A 13,950-nucleotide genomic window follows, 5' to 3' on the forward strand; every position below is an offset into this window, starting at 1 on the left:
CATTCTTCACATTCTCGTGCAAATCAATCAAGCTTTTGATTATTCATGAATCTGTTTGTATGTCAAAGGATTATGCTTTTTGTGTGATTAGTGGTAGAAAAAAAAACTCTCTCCATTATTCTAAACAACTCCTCCCAAAGAATTCACCATCATATTCTGTTGAAAAAATTTGCTTTATTAACCCAGTATCTCTTGTGAAATCGAGCGTCATAAGAATGTTGGATAAAATAAGGAAATAAACTAAAAACTAATTCAATGACTAGAATTATGCAATTCGAATAATTTAATGGTTGTATAGAGTTTTTGCACTTTAGTCTTTAGTACGTATGATAATCTGAGCCAAGAGTGCACTCATCCGTATCCGACTTTCTGGAAAAAGACAAGCATAGACATTAATGCCACACACACTCCTAGTGTCTTCATTCAGAATGTTTAACATCTACCTAAATCCCTTGGGACAGTAATGGCATGTTTAAAAAATTGTAGGAACTCAAATTAGGCGCCTTCAAAGAATTTGAGGTAGCAACTAGCAAGTCCAACCAAACACGAAAATGAAAGAGAAACCTGACAGCAGCCAAATGAACTTGAGGAGATGACTGAAAGCTTCATCAACTTATGCTGAAATGAGACCAATGTATCCAGCCAAAAAGACCAGCACAGCTGAAATAACATATGCACCAGCAACTATTATTGGTTCTTTTATTCCACAGAGTTCTAGGTGATGATGAAGTGGTGCCATCCGAAACAAACGGTAGCCAGTTCCCCGCCAGTGCTTGCTGGTCTTGAAGAAAGAAACCTAAGACACAAGAACAGCTACTCATCCAGAAAAAGAAAATTGCACACCAAAAATCATAGGTCTAGCATGGTAGGACAAAATTCTAACCACACAATAATTATAAGAATGCTGTGACTGTATCCAAGAACTACTAGATGAAATTTATGTGCATGAAGATGCCAGCTAGGGAAATGATATGTACAAGTTACCTGACGTAATTGATGTCATCCTAAGCATAACCAATATGCAAATCCAAATTATGCACCGGGCACAAAAAATAATGCAACATAAGTACCAAAATCCTTAAGGCACAGAATATTAAAAAAACTGGACAAAAAAGAAGAAACAAAGAAAACAGGGAAAAAATTGCACCAAAAAAGGGAAAAAAGTGAACAAGAAAGAAAACTAAGATAAAAGATTCCAAATATCATCTCCTAGATGTGTAGACATAATAATGATGACAAATATAAACAATCGACAGGACATTAGGCATGTTAGGTCCGCAGCCCTCCATCTCAAAAGGAAATCAGAAGCAGCAACACAACACGACAGCATTGAAGAACTGAAACAATTCATAAAAAAGTTATTATAAGAATCCATATTCCATTACACCTCAGTAAATCTGCATGCACACTGTATTACAAACAAAAGCATCAAGTGCAAATCACAAATAGAATTTGTGTACACCAGGATGCAAGGAACTTTCTCAAGTCATGTAGGAAAATACATGGAACTCATCTACCATTTTCTTGAAAATCTGTTTAAGAAGATCAGTTTCCATGGGATAGAGATATTGTACCTGCATTATAACTGACAAAACCTCAAGGAAAAAAATTCCTGATGAAATGAATAAGGGAAAGAACATTCCTGTACAGGCAGCCATGGCAGCAAGGGCTCCACCCAAGGCCAAGGCTCCAGTGTTGCCCATAAATATAGATGCTTTGTACCGATTGTGAAAAAGAAAACCCACACAGGCACCAGCCATTGAGGCTCCAAACACAGCAAGATCTGATTTAAAGTTCAAGAATTAGCACAAAACAAAGATTCCAAAGCCAAATGTTGAAAAAGTACAATTTTACAAACAATATAAGTTTTTTTTTCCCAGTCCTTGTTTTTAGCAATAACAAATCCTAGTAGGGGCATAATCAAGCTGAGTCAAGCCCGAATATTTGTATGTTCGAGTTAGACTCACCTTAAAAATTCCCTACTTGAGCTCGAGCTCGACTCACGAATTATTCGAGCTTGAACTCAAGCCACATCAAGCCTCTACAGCTTCCATTAAAATCAATTTCATACCACCATCTGCCCAAACTGATACCAAAATGAATTCAAGCCATATCCATGCTTTTGTCGTGGCCAAAACAAGCACATATACAAATGCTACCACAAAGTCTTGCAGTTCTTTACCAATAAAATATCAGATAAAATAAAACCCATCCATAAGACTATGAACAACAAAACAAACGAATTTGACAAAAAGGGTATATAAGATATCATCAACCAAACTACAGCAAAAAACTTGAGTTGGATTTCAAACTCAGAACAAAAGTTTGAAGCTTCAATCTGGTAGTATTCATCAATCAGCAATATGCCTACTTTGACTCTAGCACTTTTATTACAATGAATTTCATACCACCATTTGCCCAAATTGATGCCAAAAATGAATTCAAGTCGTATCCATGTTTTTGTCTTTGCCAAAACAAAAGTATATATGAGAACGCTACCACAAATTCTTGCAGTTCTTTACCAATAAAATATCACATAAAATAAAACCCACCCTTAAGACTATGAACAGTCTCCGAGCCTAGATACCAATAAGATAAGTTTCACACGCCTCTGAGCCTAGATTTTAGAGCTTGAGCTCGAATTGAATTGCTAATTCAGCGGCTCGAGCTTGAATTTAAGGTTAATAAATCGAGTTGAGGCAAGTTTTTTTTTTTTTTTTGTCAAATTGAGCACTGCACTAGCCATGAGCTCAGTTTGCTTGCACTACTAATTCCTACTACACACCCTAATTGATATTTCACTTTTAGTAAAATACTGAAACAAAAATAGCCAAGAATCTAAATCTTACAGCAGTAAGTTCAATAGTTTACATACTAACCAGCACATATTGGAAGAACAGCAATTGACATCCCAGTGAAAGCCAATGCAGCAGTCCCACCAGCCAATCCATCAAGACCATCTGTGAAATTTACTCCATTCGCCATTGAAACAAAGCAAAATGCAGTTAAAAATGGATAAAAATTTCCAAGGCACAGAAGACCAAGTGGAGCTGGCATTGGAACCAGCATTTTCCTGTGAAAAATTTCAAATAGACAATGACATAAGTAGTGGATGAGGGATGCTCCTCATGTATATGTTTAGTTAGAGTTCAAAAAATTCTAATCAAACCATCCGCATGCCGCAAATCAACCTAAAAGCTCATATCTGCAACTATTAAATCTTAATGGTACCATTCGTTATAAGATATAAGGATGATATTCTTTTCCTGTGATGACAAATTTCAGCACCAAAATAAAGAAAAGCCAAAAAAGCAAAAAAGATTCAAGTTCCAACCAAGAAAAATTAAAGCCAAAAAGAAAACAAAAAAAATGACAAACAAAAGGAGCAGCAGACATCCTCTTGAAAATTTCATTGGAAGAATAGAAGTGTGGTTACCATCAAAAAATGTTGATCAAGTTAGTTACAAGAAGGTATACATGCTGTAGGGTGATGATATATCCGCGGTATAGAGCCAACATAAGAAGCATGTTGTTGCAGCTATCTGTTAATCACCATAACATTTTTGTGTTATACAAAGCAAATAAATCCTATAGAAGCAGAAGCAAGGAATGAAAGGAAACTCACCTCCAACAAAATTCTCATCTTTGCAGATAAACCATTATTGTTATTTTTGAGACTCAATAGATCATCAACGAGTCCAATGGCTGCAAACACTAGAGTAACAGCCGCTGCTCCAGAAACTTCAATAGAAGAAAAGCCAACTATAACTTCTGCAACTATTATACCAATTGGAATGAAATATAAGCCACCCATAGTAGGGGTTCCGCTTTTATAAGAGTGTCGAGCTGGACCGTTCCTAATTATAGATAGAAGCTTCAAACTACGAAGCAACGGAACACATATATATCCTACAAAACACACCATAGCTATGGATATTGCAAAAGGCCGTATCAAATAAAAAGGTGGTAAGGGCAATCTAACAATTCGCCATGCACACCAGTCCACAAGTGAAAACATGGCTATCAAGAAAGCCAGAATTCCAAAATTATTCAGAATCCCATATATAGACCTGCAATGAGAAAGTTCCAATCAACTCAACCATAAGAGGAATAGAATTGTTAAAAAGGACAACATGACTATTAATTGAACAAGTGTGGGAGTGTCTGCATGTTTGTATGTTGTGTGTGTGTGTGTGTGTGTGTGAGAGAGAGAGAGAGAGAGCAACTGAGTAGATATCAAGTAGATATTTCTTTCACTTAAGAATTATTCAACTAAGATCTTGTGCTTTTGTGATACAGTTCATGACCCATAAATTGACATACTACAACTAGGTTAATAACTAACGAAGCGAAGAACATAGACTGAGAGGTTAGTTAATGAGGAAGATACACCAAACTTGTAAATGTCGTACTAGCAAAATTTTAAGACTTAATTACTTCAATTTGAGTATGAGATGATCTAGCACATATTCCCACACCCCCTTCCTCCCCTCCCCCCCTCCATGGGACCCTAGTTTGATAATCAAGTATGTGACATGAATTCCTCATTCTCTTCCTGAGTGTAAACACACAATTCCTTCATATTACTTGGAAAAAAAGATGAATAACTGAAGGATAAGCATCACGCTAACATGCGACAAAAGTAAGCAACGGTAATGGCATATTAAGTTAAATCTACTATACTTTATGTATATCTGTTCTTATGCAAGTAATATGACCACGATATAAACTAAGCAAGAGAAACCTAAAGACAGAGAAAATGGATAGCATTACATGATAGTGAGTCCATGTAAAAGAAATGAACTGCGCATCGATTATCAAAGTCTATATTCATTTTAAACATTAAAAAAAAGGTGGTATCAACTTCTTAAGACACACTAACTGCTCAAGTGACTCAGTTGTCAGTCAACCAAGTGTACTGACTTTCTTTTCTTCTGTGCCCTGCCAAGTGTTGCAAATCGATGAGCTGCCAGAGTGACAGAGTCATCAGTGGGATGGAAGTGCTCTTTCCTGGTAGGCAAATCGACGTCAGTTATTGGCTGTAAGATCATTTCACTATCACTATCTTCCCCTTCACTTGATGAGAATGCATATTCAACAGGCCCGTCAGTATCTGCCCAGTCATGGAATGAAGAAACGTCGAATGAACCCTAGTTAAGGTGCAACAAAGTTTCTCAGACAAATACTTTATTATAGCAGCTTGACAGTGCTGTTGATGATAGAGAATCACGTGACTATCAGAAAATACTGTTTAAGTAACACAACAAAGTGTAGTAATCAATGAAAACTAAGAATAATTACCAAGATGCCAGTAGAACAGCAAGACTAAAAGTTTATTTAAAATTTTCAGTTCCATAAATAAAATTCAATTAAAAAGAGTATAAGTATGTGTTCCACCACCATTACTATTTATCTCCTGGCCCAATTGATTTAGCATACCAAACAAAATCTTGTTTTGTTTCTTAAACCAAAAAGACCATCAGAAATGCATCTAATAACTGTTTAAACTTAAATTTACAGCCAAGCTCCCTAATACAATCATATGGTAGTTAAGCTAAAACTGTAGATATGCTTCTACTGAAAAAATGTATAGTAGTAGATAGAAAACCAATTGAACATGAACTAATGGCTGCCAGCCATTGGTAATTTACTTACAGACAAAATAGCAACCTGCTACCCAGACTTCTGACTGGAACCAATTTGGCAAACTTGAAATCAATATTTGCCTATTGCCAGTACAAAGCTTTTCAAATTGTATCTTTTTAACCCAATAAAATGATTACAGCCCAAAAAGCAAAATGCAACCCATTTTGCTGAGTTATTTGTTGAAGTCACCTTTGATATCAGTTGCATGATGAAAGATTTGAAAATTTTTCAGTTAAGGATTTAAACAAGAAAAAGACAAGTAAACTCACCCAAAAAAACATTCAAAAGTAATTTACTGGGACATTCCTTGTTAATTGGACAAAGGACAAATCTAAACCTTTTTCCAGATTCAATTTGTCCAAAGTTTAAGTAGTAACTGCCCTTCACTCTTTTGCAACAATGACTACCACACGACCTTATTGGATACTTCATACTCGTAATTATTGGATGCGTCTGCATTCTACTATCCTGTCCTTTCTTTTCCGTGTGCTGATTGAACCCAAATATATCCTATCCTGGCTTCATCACAAAGTGAATATGTTGCAGTTTTTTTCTCAATAATTGTAAATAGAAAAATCAGAGGGGGCTATATTGCAAATTCTGTAAATTCCAAGATTAGTTACAACTAGCTTGGTTGACATGGAGTTAGTTAGCTGAATTGTAAACGTTGAGTTAGGTAGCTACAGTGTTGTATTAATAAGCAATTAGAAGCAGAAGGAAAGCAGGCTTAATTCTCAATCAATTCTCTGTATTTTTTCTTCTATAATGTTCCCCGTCATCAATAAAATTATTGATGTCATTTTTCCACAGTTTTCTTCAAGTAGTATTCTTCAATTCTATTACTGCTCCTAGAAAATTAGTGCAATTATAGAGATCTTCTACTTTCTGCAACACTGGTATCAGAACCTGGTTTCTAAACAACTATGGCGGAAGGTACCAGATCTCAAGATTCAAGGAAATTCGAGGAAAATGAGCAGAATATGTTGAGAAAACAGCCGGAACAATTTGAAAAGGAGATGATGTCTTTAAGGTCATTAGTCTTACAGATGCATTCTCAAAGGAATTCGCCTGAGATAAATTCTCCCAGAGAGCAGCAATCCAATCAAAATGGAAGTTGTCAAGCACCAACAAGATTTTCAGGTTTTCATGGGGTGGCTTTACAAGTGTGAACAGTTCTTTGATATAGATGACACTCCAGTTCATGCCAAGGTGAAGATGGTGGCCATGCACCTTGAGGGAAAAGACCCTGCAATGGCACCAGGTTTATATGCGAACCAGGATTACCAGAGAACTGCCACAGTTGGAAGAGTATATCAAGGAATTGTCAGCAAGATTCGATGATTACTTATATCATGATCCCATAGGGGAACTCGAGAGCTTGAAGCAGAAAGGATCTGTGCAAGAGTATCAGGAGAACTTTGAGGACTTAACTCCCTGAAGATTATGCCATAAGCTGTTTCCTGAGCGGGTTGAAGGAGGAGATGCAATTGGCAGTAAGGATGTTCACACCCGAGACATTGAGACATGCAAGGAAATTGGTTAGGTTGGAGGAAGCCAAATTTCTGCAAGCTCAAAAAGGAAAAATTGTCTCAACAACTTTCATTCATGCTTCAAATCACTTCTCCTATATGGGTGCTTCTAGTAGTCAGAATTCAAGATTATTGCCCAACTCTCCACCTTCAACATCTTATAATGCTCATGATTCTGCCAACACGAAAAATGTCAAGAGGTTTAGTGCAAAAATGAATAGGGCAAAGGGCTCGTGTTTCTGGTGTGATGAGAAATTTGAGCAGGGTCACAGATGCAAGAAACAATGAGCGTGTTAGGATAACCATGATTTGGAAAAACATTATTTGCTTACATCACAAACACAATTTCCAACACACTTTTTTATTTTTCCAATCACCTTTTTATCTTACATACATCACATCACAAAAAGTGCTACGGTACTTATTCCCAATAAATATTTCAAATAATCTCCTATACAAACACACTCAATAGCTTTTTAGATAGGAAGTATGTGATGAATATGAAGAAGAGCCAGTGGAAGAAGAAGAAGAAGATCACGAGATAAATGGGGAGGAATTGGGAGAATTTGCACACATATCAGTGAATGCCATGACCACTTTGGCTGTTCCAAAGTTCAGCACTATGAGAGTCACTGGTCATGTGGGTAGGAAAGCCATCAATATCTTTATTGATTGTGGTAGTTTCCACAACTTTGTGCACCCAAAAGTTCTAGGGCCAAAAACCTCAGCTGCCATTAAACTATTGTGCACATCAACTTTTGACCATAACACAATTTTTTGTCACAAATCATCACTCAAATAACTGATAAGCACACTCTTGGCCATTTTGCCAATTTTTGCTCTTAATGTACCAAAATAATCAAAGCACGTGTCAAAATGCAAGGATATTTTTGTCCACCACTAAATCGACCCACTTTGTGATAGCCATCTCTTTTCTTGATTGAGGAAGCATTGATCCCCTTTCATCTTTTCCTTGCTTATGGACGTCCTTCTCCTTATTTCTCTTCTCCTTCATTATGACCCAATTGTTGTTCTTTGTGAGACAAGTTTGGCCTCAAGATGGGTATGGAGATGAATTTCTCATTGTTTTAATTGATTGTATTTCTCCTGCATTTAGTTTGTCCTTTGAAGTTTACTCTCCAGTTATTAATTATGCTGAAAAGTATATCTTTCATATATTTCATTGATCTATTTATACAAGTAACCAGGTTAAATGGTCAGCCATGTACAGCTGTATATAGTCTGTAATTACAGACTATATACAGCTGTATTCTTAGACTAATTACATAGCTGTATTCTTAGACTAATTACAGCTAATTCCTACCAACTTCTCCTCCTCTCCGACCTAGTTGCTATTCTTGAAAGGGATTTTTAATGAGACAACTTCGGCCTCAAAATGGATAAGAAAATGCTTCTCTAATTGTCTTGATTGCTTTTTCCCCTACATTGAATTGTCATGTGGAGTTTACTTATCAGTTTTCCTGGAATGTTCTTGGGGGATTATGATTGACTTTTTCATCAGAAAAATTCTTTGATTTGATCCTGAGTTGAAGCAAGTTGAGTTGGACATTACACTGGTTTCTTGACTCACTGAGTTGAATGACCTCCAAGCGAGTTACCACTAGTTCTAGAGTCTTAGTCTTGCATGCAGTTGTTCTTGGAAAGGCCATAGAAGACCCAGTGATGACTTCTTCAAGTTGACTCCTACCATGATTGCACTTGGACCCCATCCAAAACTCCTGAAGAATTTCAGTGAAATTCAGACATATGGGTTTTTTCTTTCGAGTTATTGTTTCAGTTTTCATTAGTTCCCTCCTAAACACTGATGTTTCTGATATCAGATTGGTTTTGTTGGTCCTTTTCCTTATTCTTTTTTATTTTATTCATGCTTCTTCTTGTCATATATTCCAAATTGGATTCTTATGTTCCAACTTTTTTTTCTTTGGAATAAAACATTATGCTTGTTTTTTCTTAATTTGTGGGAATAATTCTGTTCTACAACTGATATATCACAAAAAAGTGAGTTAGTTGTGGAAATACCGATTATAGCTCACCATGGCCAACCAGTATGTTTAAAAAACATCAATATCCTAGCGATTTAACAACTGTTCGGATTATTTTGTAGATTAAGAGCCAAAATAGACAAAATGGCAAATGGTGTGTTAATTAGTTAGTTGAGTGACTGGTTTGTGACGAAAAATTGTTTGATGGTCAAAAATTGACCCGGCCAATAGTTTAATGGCTGTTGAGGCTTTTTGCCCAAAGTTGTACAAAAATTGAGCATAAAGACTGTGGAAGTGGCTCCTTTGATAGTAGAGGTGGCTAATGGTAATAGACTCACCACCACAGAATTGTGTCCTAATTTTTCTTGGCAAATGCATAGCCGACATTTTGAAGATCAAATGATCATATTACCAGTGGGAGGTTGTGAAGTTAGTCTTGGGCATACAGTGGTTGTGTACATTGGGAAATGCTAATTGGGATTTCAAGCAGCAAAAGATGGAATTCTTGCATGGTGGAAGGAAGGTAGTGCTGAGGGGAACGAAGCAGCAATATGTGCAGATGGCTAACACGAGGAAAATGCAGAAAGTGCTGACCAAACCAGGACAGGTAGCACCTGCTCAATTATGCTTAATATCTTCTTTTATTGATTCCAGTATGGCTTCTTTATCTGCTATGACTGGCAATGAGCAAGATTCTTATCTTGATCATACTGCTGAATTGGATTAATTGTTCATTAATTATGGTGATTTGTTTACCGAACCCACTGAGTTACCCCCTAGTAGACAACATGATTACAGAATCACCTTAAATCCAGGAGCACAACCTATTAATGTTAGACCCTACAGGTATCCTGTGTTTCAGAAAGGTGAAATTGTGAGATTGGTATCTGAGATGTTGCAATCTGGAATCATCAGATGTAGCAATAGCTCTTTTTCCACCCATCTGGTGCTGGTCAAGAAAAAAGATGGGACATCCTATGATGTGCATTTGACTATAGGGAATTAAATAAAGCCACAGTGAAAGATAATTTCCTATTCCTCTTATTGAAGAACAGTTGGATGAGCTTTTTGGTGCTAAATTTTTCAGTAAATTGGATTTGTGATCAGAGTACCATCAGATTAAGATGTGGCCAGAAGATGTTCCCAAAACACCATTTAGAAGATGGTCACTATGAATTTTTAGTAATGCCATTTGGCCTTACTAATGCTCCTTCCACTTTCCAAAGTTTGATGAATGATGTATTCAGATCATTTTTGAGGAAAAATTTCTCTTGGTATTCTTTGATGACATTTTGATCTATAGCACTTCTTGGGATCAACACATGAAGCACTTGAATTTGGTTTTTGGGGTATTGAGGCAGCATGGTTTGAAACTTAAGCAGAGTAAATGTGCCTTTGGGTTGACTCAAATAGACTATGTTGGCCATATCATTTCTACTAAGGGGGTAAGAAATCATCCTCAGAAGATCTTGGCAGCCCAAAATTGGCCACTTCCTGCTGATATCAAGGAACTCAGAGGATTCCTGGGTTTGACAGGATATTACTGGAGATTCATTAAAGATTATGGTAAACTTGCTAAGCCATGCAATGAGTTATTAAAAAAGGATGGTTTTCTGTGGACTGAGCAGGCTGCTCAGATATTCCAATTGCTGGAAAATATCATGGTTTCAACTCCTATGCTTGCTCTGCCTGATTTTTCTAAGGAGTTCACAGTGGAGACTGATGCATCTAGAGGAGGAATTGGAGCTGTGTTGACTCAACAGGGAAGACCTCTGGCTTTCTTCACCAAGATGTTGTCAAAAGCCCATCAAGCTCTCTCTGTATATGAAAGGGAAATGATGGCCGTTTTGTGTGCTGTGCAGAAGTGAAGACATTATCTGTCGGGAAGGCATTTTGTTAGCAAGACAGATCACTAGAGCATTAAGTATATGATGGAGCAGAGCTTGCATACTCCATTACAACAGAAATGGATGACAAAATTGTTGGTGTTTGACTATGAGCTGCAGTACAGAAAAGGGGCAGAGAATGTAGTTGCTTATGCTCTTACAAGAAGACCTTCTGAGACAGGAATCCTTTCTTCCTAGTCTCTCACTGACACGGTTTTACTGGATGAAATTAGGAACAGTTGAAGTTCAGATCCCTTATTACAGTCTTTGATTAGCAAGTCTTACATCAGAATTCTCACATGTTTCTTCTCAATATACTTGGAATAACCAACAACTCAGGAGGAAGGGAAGGCTGGTAGTGGGAGCTGACAATCATCTCAGGACAAGCTCACTCAGTTGTGGCATGATGGTCCTATTGGAGGTCATTCTGGAGTCTATGTCACTTACAAAAAGCTCAAGGATGTGGTGTATTGGAAACACACGAAAACAGATATTGCTTCCTATTTGGCTGCCTGTCATTTTTGTCAGAGACATCAACCAGACAATGCAGCATATCCTGGACTACTGCAGCCTTTTCCTATACCTCAGAGAATCTGGACTGACATCTCTATGGATTTCATTGAGGATCTACCTAGTTCTCACAGGAAACAGGCTATCTTGGTTGTAGGTGACAGACTTAGCAAATATGCCCACTTTGTAGCCTTGTCACATCCCTATACAGCACATACAGTGGCTCAATGCTTCATGGATCAGATCTAAAGGTTACATGGGTTACCTCAATCTATTGTTAGTGACAAAGATGCCATCTTCATGAGTCATTTTTGGACGGAACTCTTTAAACTGTTCCAAGTACAATTGAACATATGTACTGCTTATCATCCTCAATCTGATGGGCAAATTGAGGTTGTTAACAGGCATTTGGAATGATACTTGAGGTGTATGTGCAGTGAGTTACCTAAGAAGTGGGTGCTGTGGTTATCTCTTGCAGAATATTGGTATAATACCAATTTCCATACTCCAGCAAAGATGACTCCTTATGAAATAGTATATGGGCAGCCTCCTCCTGTTCACATTCCTTTTCTTCCAGGAGATTCTGTTGTGAATATAGTTGACAGAAGTCCAGCAGCGAGGGAAGCAGTCATAAATAAGCTTCGACATAATTTGCATCAAGTCACGGAACAGGATGAGACAGTTGGCAAACAGGTAAAGGTCTGATAGGGAATTCAATGAAGGAGACTGGGTATAAGTGAAACTCCATCCCTACAGACAACACTCCTTGAAGGCACATTCATGTCAAAAATTAGCTCCTACATATTATGGACCTTATCAGTTAATTAGGAGAGTGAGTTTGGTAGCTTATCAACTGCAGTTACCAATTGATGCAAGAACCATTCCACCTTTCATGTATCTTTGTTAAAGAAGAAAGTATGCAACCATGCAGTTACTCCAACTATTCCTTCAACCATCACTGAGCAAGGACACCTCATGTTAGAGCCTGTTGCCATTCTGGATCAACAACTAGTTAAAAGAGGTAATTCCCCTGCTACTAAGGTGTTGGTCCAATGGAGCAATTCATTTCCAAAAGATGCAACCTCGGAGCATTGATATGATCTCAAGCAAAAATATCCACATTTCAATCCTTGAGGACAAGGACTGCTTTGAGCAGGGAGTATTCTGTTGCAGTGCTTTTCTCAATAAGTGTAAATAGAAAAATCAGCGGGGGCTATATTGCAAATTCTGTAAATTCCAAGATTAGTTACAACTAACTTGGCTGAAATGGAGTTATTTAGCAGAATTGTAAACGTCGAGTTATTTAGCTACAGTGTAGTATTAATAAGCAATTAGAATCAGAAGGAAAGCAAGCTTAATTCTTGCAATCAATTCTCTGTATTCTTTCTTCTGTAATCTTCCCCATCATCCTGCTCCTAGAAAATTAGTCCAATTATAGAGATCTTCTACATTCTGCAACAGAATATTAGTCTTACAGCATAACGATTAACACCGATCATAATTCTAAGCACTTATTACCAATTATTATCCCTTTTTTCTGGTCTCCCCCAAAATTCTTAATGAACCTGTCGTACAATACCATCAATGGAACATAGTCCTACCGAATACATCAAAGGTTCCACAGAGTAACAAAAGGGGTACAAGAAATTGATGATTACCTCATCCATAGCATTAACATGAAAAGTCTTGTGCCGCAACAGAAACCCATGTCGCCTAGCTCCTGACCCAACACCAACCTGCTAATGGCACCAAAGAACACCAAGAAATTAAGGGCTGAAACACAAGACAAAGTTAAACCAAATCGCCACAAACAATCCACAACTTAAGTCCACCAAGTACCCGGGCATCAGAACAAAATTGAGCAGGCCACGTTTGTGTAAATGGTTGATTACCTTGAGATAAGCATAAGATTTAAGCCCGTTAAAAGTACCGGAATCAAGTGACACCCGTGCCAGCAATGCACATAAAGCAGATGAACGATAACGGAATCGGGAAATAGGAGGACTAGGGTGAAAGGTTTTGGAGATTAGTGTAGAATTATGAGATCGCATGACTAAAAGAACTCGATTTAATTCATGCAGAATCTTGATGGGTAAAGCTCATAATCATCGCGGAAGAAGACGATGCAACTATGGTATTTGTAGAAATGATCGTGAGAATGGAATTTTTGGATTATCACCACCAGTAAATATTCACTAGTCTATATAATAGTGGTTTTGAATTGGTTTCTGAGAATGTGCTGCGGGACGAAGCAGAATTTTTTAAGAGGGAATGGGAGGAGACCTGGCAGGCGGTGAACAAGTGAATGGAGTTCACAACAAAATGAACGGAGAATTTGAGAAAGGAGTCCGAGGAGCACGTGCTTCTTCGAATGAA

At 37.5% G+C, this 13,950-nt stretch overlaps 1 protein-coding gene across 6 annotated transcripts; it reads right to left on the reverse strand.

The window, feature by feature from the left end:
• Positions 1-265: 265 nt before the first annotated feature.
• On the reverse strand, positions 266-13,950 carry LOC113710463 (phospho-N-acetylmuramoyl-pentapeptide-transferase homolog). Of its 6 annotated transcripts, none has more exons than XM_027233485.2 (8): positions 13,467-13,950; positions 13,233-13,310; positions 4,924-5,150; positions 3,626-4,070; positions 3,478-3,542; positions 2,880-3,073; positions 1,575-1,783; positions 266-796 (listed from the first exon to the last, which is right to left on the reverse strand). In XM_027233485.2, exons 1-8 carry the CDS (start codon positions 13,623-13,625, stop codon positions 614-616), a joined length of 1,560 nt encoding a protein of 519 aa, XP_027089286.1. In that variant the 5' UTR covers positions 13,626-13,950; the 3' UTR covers positions 266-613. The 6 variants fall into 6 exon arrangements, 5 of the variants coding, with proteins under 5 accessions (XP_027089286.1, XP_027089285.1, XP_027089289.1 ...); XM_027233484.2 differs by having other exon boundaries at positions 13,233-13,313; XM_027233488.2 differs by lacking the exons at positions 13,233-13,310; positions 13,467-13,950 and adding exons at positions 6,691-6,892; positions 6,992-7,285.

Source organism: Coffea arabica, chromosome 9e (genome assembly GCF_036785885.1).
Source record: "Coffea arabica cultivar ET-39 chromosome 9e, Coffea Arabica ET-39 HiFi, whole genome shotgun sequence".
Taxonomy (NCBI): Eukaryota; Viridiplantae; Streptophyta; class Magnoliopsida; order Gentianales; family Rubiaceae; genus Coffea; species Coffea arabica.

Bases quoted from the DNA above. Each gene is read 5' to 3' on its own strand.
- LOC113710463 (XM_027233484.2), bottom strand. From the start codon at position 13,625: ATGCGATCTCATAATTCTACACTAATCTCCAAAACCTTTCACCCTAGT. The intron at 4,071-4,923 runs GTCAGTACACTT...TTCTCATTGCAG, and splicing joins AGGGCACAGAAGAAAAGAAA to GTCTATATATGGGATTCTGA. The intron at 3,543-3,625 runs GTGAGTTTCCTT...GGTGATTAACAG, and splicing joins AGATGAGAATTTTGTTGGAG to ATAGCTGCAACAACATGCTT.